Here is a 10,000-nt window from a genome sequence, read left to right on the forward strand (position 1 = left end):
TCAGCATGTATTTCATTTTAATCATTCCGTTGCACAAGATCACTAGTCAATGTCCGAATTTTCTTTCTTCAATATTATTTGGTCTTGCCAAGCATAGGGGTTGTTTATCTGTATCAAAAATGCTCTTTCAAACGAACTACTATCTGTACATGAGGACTTTCTTAAAGCCAATCTTTTTCTGATTTTAGCCCCGGGGGAGAATGTGTGGAGGGACTGCTCCCGGCCGTCTACGAGGCAGCTTTGGTGCATTCGGAAACTCACCATCACAATCCACATCACAGTCCACCTGACCAGAGCACTTCGGCCATTATCTATGTCTCGGTAAGTATCGCTCAATTCTTAATCCCAGATGAATATTTGCATAGATACATTCAGCGACAGGCCTCTTCTTCCTATATTGCTAGGATTCCCTTTTAAGATTAAATCAAAACTGTTCAACTGTAAGTTCTCGAACTTGTCTCAAAACTGCTCTATTAGTTTTCTGAAAAGAAAACAATTGTGTCGGTTTTGTCTATCTGTCCGCACTTTTCTGTCCGCCCTCAAATCTTAAAAACTGTTGACGCTAGGGGGCTGCAAATTAGTATGTTGATCATCCACCCGTCAATCATAAAAGATACCAAATTACAACCCTCTAGCCTCGCTAGTTTTTATTCTATTTAAGGTTAAAGTTAGGCATAATCGTGTTTCTGGCAACGACATATTGCAGGCAACCACTGGGCCGTGGTTAAAGTTTTGTGGGCCTCTGCTCATACAGCATTATACCGAGATCACAGAGAGATATTTCTATTCTTCGGTGCCTTGATTATACGCTGTAGAGGCTATACAAAAACTCGATTGTACCGAAGGCATTTTTTACTTGTTTTTCTTTTTTAACTCCAATCCCCGCTGTGGGTCTTTAAACCAATCTATTGTAGGTGTATTACGTTCTTGACTCCTGTGAACAAACTCTGTACCTTCTATGCATCGTCAAGGTTCCTTGCATATCAGTGACCGAGAGTCTACTTTCCCCCATATTCAGATATTCAGGTTGTTTACTCCCTTTCTGCATTATCCTTCTTCTCTTCTCCATCATCCCCAGGCATCCGCTCTTCCTGTTTTCCCCAGTTCCTTTACTAGCTCAGCGTGGCGCTTTAACGTACCATGCCACATCCCAAATGAACTGTTTCTTGACATTAATGATGGCTGGGTTTTAGTCAAAGAAAATGCACCACCTTCTCGGCCTTGGTCTACGTATTCAATATTCTCCCAGACTCACACACTGTGTGGAAGTCACGAAAGCATGAGTCTATCAGTCCATGCCCCGTTCATTCACTGTACCAGCTCATTACTTTTACAGTCTGGGGAATTTACTCTCTTTTTTACAACTCCCGTAATCACTTAAGCGTTCCAATATCAGAAGCGGGCTTTCCACTAACATACTGCTTTCAAGCCGTAACATACTGCTATCTTGCAGTGATCTACCTTGATATGGACAACCACCTCAGCCGTATTCTCTTTTCATTAACGTGTTTCTCTCTTGTACCTCGGGAAATGTTGTGCAGGTGACGGAATCTCAAACCCAATAACAACTTTGCGCAAAAGATTCCATTTACTGAAGTCATCGACCTGAGCTCTATTTCAGTGGCTCCTTTTTACGTTGGTACAAAAGAGAGAGACGGTTGCGAATGCGTTCATTGTTATGAGAGTGATATACGCTTTTTACTGTTTTTTTCCACTACGCCTGTGAGATTCAGCATTCAATAGGAATGAAATCCCGTCAACAAATATTTTTACTTTTGTAAAATAAAAAGACAGCCCTTATCTCTAGAAATAAAAATCATTATCGTCAGTTTATTACAAGGCGTGGCCTTTATACTATAGCACTAAAGAACATGTAAAAAAAAATCGATGTTAAAACAATAAAAATTGATAACTGGGCTGACACATCTCAACGATGAATAAGAAAAATAGGTCAGAGAAAGTTCCATAAATGTTTCCAGTAACATAAGCAGGAAAGACAAACAACCTCATGAGACTAAAGAAACGGTCAAGGGAAACCTCCAGCCATGAATCATCGACCCTGCATGAGAATATATATTTGCCGCAGTGGACTATCAACAAATTCATTTTAAAAGATGAACGGACGACGAAGAATATAAAAAATTAAATTTCTGCTTCTAAACTTAGTTAATTTATATGACATAACATTAAAGAGATATTTTAGAAATGGGTACACATAAACCAAAAACTTTTATGGGTTAAAGAAAACTTGAGTTTAAGAACATAAACCAGCTATAGTAGATTCACATCAACGTGTATTTGATGTCTAGGCCAGTCCCTTACGACGCTCCTGATTGGCTGTTGATAAGCCAATCACAGGGGTGGCAACTCCCAGTCTCTCTCGAAAGTTCACATAGGCAGGATGTATGTTCCAACTCTCCTGAAAGATGTATACCTTAGGAGAGGTGGAACATATATCTTACCCATGTGAACTCTCTCGAGAGACTGAGAGTTTCCAGCCCTGTGATTGGCTTATCAACAGCCAATCAGGAGCGTCGTAAGGGACTGGCCTAGACATCAAATGCACGTTGATGTAAATCTACTATAGTGCTTCTTTGTTTTTACTTGTTATAATAGAGACAGATCAAGCCAGTGGGTATCAATGGTGCTATTAAAACACTAGGGACAACCAAGAACATGCTAATTAAAAAAACTCCAACAAATAAATGCATCTAGATTAATTTTAAAGAGGAAATATAACATACGACGGAAAAAGTCGGAAGCCGGCTGCACGATGGAAATAAATAGTGTAAGAACAGGTAACATGTAAAATACATTAGTTTTAAGCAGTAATCACGGTATTCATTGGATTGACTCCCAGAAAATTATGTTTCGTAAAGACTTAGTGAAGTGAAATTTAATATAATATTGTATCATAAAAAAATACAGTGAGGACTTATCCAATATTAGCTTGGGTTTATATAGTGTGGACATAATTTTAATGAAGGTTATTTGAAAACGAGTAGGGTAATCGGTTTAGTTTAGTTTAGTTTTTATTTATATATGTCACAATAATACAATTCTATGTACAATTCCAGTAAAGCCGCCGAAGCTGTAGCAGCTTATATGGCAGGCTACATGAAAACGTCAATACAGATAAAATCAATATAAAACACAGGCATTAATATATATACTTAGATGATATTTAAAACAATGAAATCAAAATAAAAGCACACACATTAACATATGAAGTTGGATAATATTCAAATCAATGGAATCCATGTAATAACACACAGTTCGACAAAATTAATGCATTAAAACAATAAAGTGGAAATTTAATCACTACTGTCAGGTCTAATTAAAACACTAAATTAAAGACATCAAAACAATTAAAGTTTAAAAGTTATTATTCAATAAGTATAAAAGATAACTATTGTTCGCTCATCAGTGATGATTTGTATGAACGTAAGGAATACTGCAGAGAGCCTTCAAATAAGGTTGGTTGTAGACTATCGTACAGCAATATCGTTTGATGTGGTAAAAATCTTCTCTCCACCTCACAAACCAAATGAGGATGGCGGAACATACTTCCTATTGTTTCATATTAGTGTATTTGGAGGTATGAACGAAGTGGAATATCGTACATCTCAATATACTTCCCGCTCAGGACAAGTCTTAAAAACTTAAGGAGATTGTATTTATAAAGATTCTCAGCCTCAAGAGTTTCAAATTCTCGTACATTTCCCAAGTTCCCAACAGGGGGATATTATTAACCCCTTTAACTCCTAAGATAGTTGTCAACAAATTATTGACACTGCAATTTAGTCTGGTAAGGTGACTGACCGGCGCTGAACCCCAAACTATCAATTGGTTGTTCAAGTAGGGAAGGGCAAGATTTAAAAGCACACGAATAGGGACAACATCACGAATGCCAACCAGAGTTCCTGTTACTCGGCTGATGTTTAGGGTTACATTGTTAATATGTTTAGCAAAGGACAAAGTTCTTGTTATTGTTAGTCCTAAGTATTGAAATTCATTCACCCATTCTATGGCTTGTCCTGTGGAGAATATGTTAGGTAAATTTTGTGCCGTGTGCGAGGAAAAAAAAACATCAACTTTTTGGAGTTTGGCAAAAGAGCATATTGGTTTTTAGATATTTCTCCAAGTCTGAGAAGAGCTTTTTGATGATACTAAATGATCCGTCTAAAGAGCATGACGTGACAATAAAAGCTGCGTCATCTGCCACTAACACAGTCTCAACTCCAACTGCCAATAGTAAATCCTTGATAAATAAATTAAAACACAATGGGCCAGGTATATAACCCTGCGGAACTCCGCAAGTAACAGGTTTAGAATCAGAGCATAGGCCATTTAAAAGTACATGCTGCTCCCTGTTCTGATAATAAGATTTCAAATATTCATGATACTGGCCTCTAAATCCGTAATGAGCCAGTTTCTGAAGTAGGATGTTATGTGGTACAGTGTCAAAAGCTTTTCTTAAAGAAATGCACTAAAAATTTTCTAATGGTAAACCGTGAGTAGAGCAGAAAACAACTTTATGATCGCATGAGTTGTACTTTTCCCACGGCGGAAGCCAAGCTGACATGGGCTAAGTAATGAATGCACACTGATGAGACTTTCCATTCTAATGAGTGTAAATTTTTCAAATATCTTAGATACTTTAGGTAAGACAGGTGTAGGTCGATAATTGTCCAAATTTGTGCTGGATCCAGACTTGTGAACTGGAGTAAACCTAGTCTTTTTTTAATGCATTTGGATATTGTGGCTTACCAATTGATAGGTTATATAACTCAGCAAAATCTGGCAAAAATCTTTCCTTTAATATTAGAGGTGATATATCCATAACCTTATTACCCTTACATTTTAGCCCCTTACACCCAAAACTTCAAAAGAGTCGGTAAGATAAAAAAAAAAAAAAAAAAAAAAAGACAGGTGGCCATTATCAGTGCCGATAGAAATGTATAAGGCAAAGGTTGTGACAAACTACCAACTAGGGAAGCAGCAGTAGTAACAAAATACTCATTTGCATAGTTGGCTAATTCACGTCCAGTTAATACCCGATCAGACACCTCAGTATGCTGTAAGTCTAATGTAACGTTTTGCTCTTATTCAACAAAGAATTCAGACAAGACCAGATCATACGAGAATTTTTGCCTGCCTCATAAAACTTCTTCATATAGTACAGACGTTTTGATCTACGTAAAACATTGGTTAATCTGTTTCTGTACCATATATACTTTAGCCTAACGCTTTTTCCTGCTAGGTATATCTGTACAGTTTTGCTTTCCTCACGATACACTGCTTGAGCTCAGGAGTCATCCAAGAAGCAGATTCTTTTATCTTTATTGTGTTTTTTATCAGAGGAAATGCTCTTTTGTAAAGCTCAATTATTTTTGAGAAATAAAGATCAAATGTTTCATGCATATTAGCATTAGCAAAAGTGAAAACAAAATGAGACAGCAACATCGCAAAGGTAACCTTTCCTCTCTCACAATCAATCAATCAATCCTCTCTCACATCTTCTCATGAACTACGCTAATGGGCATATGATTGGGAAGTGAGTCTACAGATTTCCCAACAGGGAAATGGTCAGTTATATCAATGGGAATAACAAAAGAATGTCTCACGCCCTCGCCCTGTGAGATCCAAATCTGATCCAACTGGCTAAACCTAGTGATCTGGTTTTGCGGATTAATTTTAGTTGGAATAGTTACAAGAGGGCAGAGACCCAGTTCAAACATGCTACTCACAAAATAGTCAACATAACTATACTTATTATATCAAAAAGGTTCATATTAAAATCACCACAACTAATAGCCGGTATATGAAGGCTGAGAACATTCCTTAAGAAGGACGCAAAAAAAAGAACAAAATCATCATTTTTAACATCAGAAGATGATAAGTGGCAGAACTTATTAGTTTTTTACAGTTAAAAATAAACTCAATAGTCAACACTTCAAACAAGTGGTTTAAAAAGGAATACTCAATAATAAATCTGGTTTGGATACCATTTTTGTCAAAAATCATAATACCATTACCAAGGTGATCACGGTACGAGTCATAACTATAAAAACCAGGAATGGTATAAACATCATCTTTATCTTTAGTAAACCAGGTTTCAACGAAGACAATGCAAAAGAAATTCTTCCTACAACTACGAATGTTGAGCATAAGCAAATTAAAATAAGGTTTTGACACAGAAATTGGCACAGTACGCAAATCATAATATTTACAATCTACAGGTAAATAATTGTCAATGTTAGATAAAAAAAAAATGTAGGATAACACCATTAGTTAAATCAGCTTCAAGCGACACAATTAGGATGAATCATGGCCACCTACGATATATATATATAGATATATATATATATATATATATATATATATATATATATATATATATATATGTATGTATATATGTATATACATACATACATATATATATATATATATATATATATATATATATATATATATATATATATATAGATAGATATAGTATATATATATATATATATATATATATATATATTATATATATACTATGTATATATATATATATATATATATATATATATATATATATATCTATATATCTATATATGTATATATATATATATATATATATATATATATATATATATATATATATATATCTATATCTATCTATCTATCTATATATATATATATATATATATATATATATATATATATATATATATATATAGATATAGATAGATATAGATATATATATATATATATATATATATATATATATATATATATATATATATATATATTATATAGATATAGATATATAGTATATATATAATATATATATATATATATATATATATATATATATATATATATATTATATATATATATCTATCTATCTATATATCTATATATATATATATATATATATATATATATATATATATATATATATAGATAGATAGTATATATATATATATATATATATATATATATATATATCTATCTATCTATATATATCTATATATATATATATATATATATATATATATATATATATATATATATATATATGCATATATTCTTCAGTTAAAACAGGATACATCTCAAATATAGAAGGCCCATTGAAACACTCAGGTTTAAAACTAAGGCCTATATTTCGATGGACTTACTTCCGACCTTATCAAGCAGTGAATGACAGAAGGAGTTTCATTAGTGAAATATATAGTGGGAGATATGCCCTTAGGTGATGCCTGGGGTCACCGTTAAGCCACCGCAGGTTCTGTTAATTGTCTTACTCCACTTCATCGTTGAAGATGTTGTCTATCTGGTCAGAGACCCAGGCTCCATTGGAAAAGTTGATCCTATTACCTTTTTATTTTATCAGTGAAGATTCTACCATCCGACAATAACCAAATCCCCTTTTTAGATATCTCAATCATGAGAACTAATAACAACAAATTCGCTGTCTACAGGAAAGCGACATTCTTACTTTCATACATGCATTTTTACAGCTATCTTGCACATTTTCTCCACGTTTCTTGAATATTAAGGCACCTCTTCAAAACTCTCTATAAAAAAAAAATTCATCAAAGCATACACTCCTTTCTCCTACCTATCATTCTCCAATCTTCCCACAAGACCAAACTAACGCAAAACTTACTGATCTACCTTAATACTTTCACAAATTTCACATGCATCCACATTTTTCACAATTTTTATTTTACGCCATATGTGTTATAAAAACAATTCATCTCTCCAGTCTCGACCTTTTCCTTTTATCCACATCAAGTATCCCCATTTGACCTTAGTACATAGGAGAGTTGGTCAACAATCCTTTCATAGATATCTATCTTGACTTCCATAAACACAGTCTTTTGACAGTTTTTATCTCGTCTCTGTTGCCTTGCTTGCTTCCCCTGTTCTGTACATCACATCATCTCTCATTCCACCATCATTCTTTATGTTTGCTTCCAAATACTCCAGTCTACCCGATTTTACTCAGTTTCTCTTTTTACCAACACTTTCAAACTCTTTCACTAGATTCAACAATTAGCCTTGTGTAATAAGCTAACAATAACCACTCTCATCTAATTCATGAATCTCTTTCCTATCCCACAGCTCTGCATATATGTCTAATTTCCAGCTCTGTCTTCTGACTTAATTCTATTCATAAAGATATTCAGAAGCCATGAAGACATAACACATCCAGGTTTTAGATCCACTCTCTACTACGTCTTATTGTAGCATACTTTTCCCTTCTTTCATACAACCTTTTATTTGTTCAAAACATCTCAGCTTTATGTCATACAACCTCAACTCTCTCCACATTGCATTTATTCATTCTATCATAGAGCTTTGCTTACAAACTTCCCACATAACTGTTCCATAACTCGTCTAAACCATACTATTCTTCTTATCAGTCACACTGCCACCTACCTTATTTTTATTCAAAATAGCACCTAACCAGTTCTCTAGCATCCTAGGTCATATTAAACCCAACAATTCGCATCACTTATACCTTTATACATTAAGACAATTATTCCACTTCCTAGTACTTAGAAAATTTCTCTCATACACCCTGGTTAGCTGCTCAATCACATTGCCTGTATAATACCGGACAGCTGTACGTATAATAATTGTCAACTCTTAGTGTCTTTCCATTCTTTAGTGTTTTAATTATCTTCAAAAAATCATATCCACCAGCACTTTCAAAATTATACTAATCCTTTCCTTTTTCCATTATTCAGCTATCCTTCTTACGTCTTCCATTTCAAGAAGTTGACACAGGTCTGCATGCGGTTCACACAGCATACCTACAATGTAACTTTATTCTGAGAACCCTTTATTCATTAACCTTTCTCTGCACATATACCAACTTGGTGAACAATTCATCACTCTTCTTAGGATTCATGTTCTCCCTTCTATCTCTATTACTTATTCTTTTTCCTCTCTTGATTTTCTTTTTGACTAGCGTACCTATAATTTGGTGGACAAGTACTTGATCTTTGCTATCACATAGATACAACTCAATAGATAAATTTCTTTTCCTTTATCAAACAATTTATTCTTATTATACGTTTTATTCCTTCTCTAGACTGTTTTACCCATAACTCCTGCTAACTTTTTAACCTGATCATGGGATTTTACATTTCTCATCTAATATCTCCAACTCCGTTATCTTTAAATTTCGAAAAAAAATATTTAATTAACAAAGCTGAGCACCTCTTGAAAAAAAGATAAAAAAGCAGCCCAATGAAGACTAAGGAATAAAGGAAAATATAATGCGTATAATATAAAGGAAATAAATTACGAAATATGAATCATACGAGGCTTTTCAAAAACTTCAAGGACACTGTGGCACTGAGTCTCACGAATGATGGCTATACCTTCAACACTTTACTTTCACACTATTTCATCCATGATGTTGTCCAATAACTTAATCTATAATAATAGATAACTCAGCCAACCTTTCCTCATTAATTTCCCATTTTCAAGTAAGCTTTCTTTAGAAACCAAGCATTTTCAGTAGAAACCAAGCATTTTCAATAGAAACCAAGCATTTTTGGTAGAAACCAAGCATTTTCAGTAGAAACCAAGCATTTTTAGTAGAAACCAAGCATTTTCAGTAGAAACCAAGCATTTTTAGTAGAAACCAAGCATTTTCAGTAGTCAAGCCCATTTCCAGGCACATTTCCACAAGGGTATCTCCACTTATCATGACTCCAGAAATACCATACCTACCAACAATGACATCTCTTTCTGTGTTACCTTCCTTTTCTTTTAAATCACCTATCAATAGCGCCATTTTACATAATACAAACTCAGTCAGACACAGATTTAGACGCTCCTAGAAACATTAAATTTCGCTGTCATTCATTCCCATTTCTAGACCATATACACAACCACTTCTCTTTCTCCTGCAACATTCAACCTCCATTTAGAGAGCACTTGCATTAAACCATTATTTGATACTATCTCGCCTGTCCACAAGGTCCATGGG

The 10,000-nt window shown here is 34.1% G+C and overlaps 1 protein-coding gene across 1 annotated transcript in view; it reads left to right on the forward strand.

Moving 5' to 3' along the window:
• The window catches only part of LOC135225221 (uncharacterized), a 120,864-nt gene that overhangs the window by 101,369 nt on the left and 9,495 nt on the right, over positions 1 to 10,000 (forward strand). The window contains exon 3 of the mRNA XM_064264527.1: positions 189 to 321. Within this exon, the coding sequence (XP_064120597.1) occupies positions 189 to 321 (133 nt within the window). The remainder of the gene's footprint in view (positions 1 to 188; positions 322 to 10,000) is intronic.

Source organism: Macrobrachium nipponense, chromosome 13, assembly GCF_015104395.2.
Source record: "Macrobrachium nipponense isolate FS-2020 chromosome 13, ASM1510439v2, whole genome shotgun sequence".
Lineage (NCBI taxonomy): Eukaryota > Metazoa > Arthropoda > Malacostraca > Decapoda > Palaemonidae > Macrobrachium > Macrobrachium nipponense.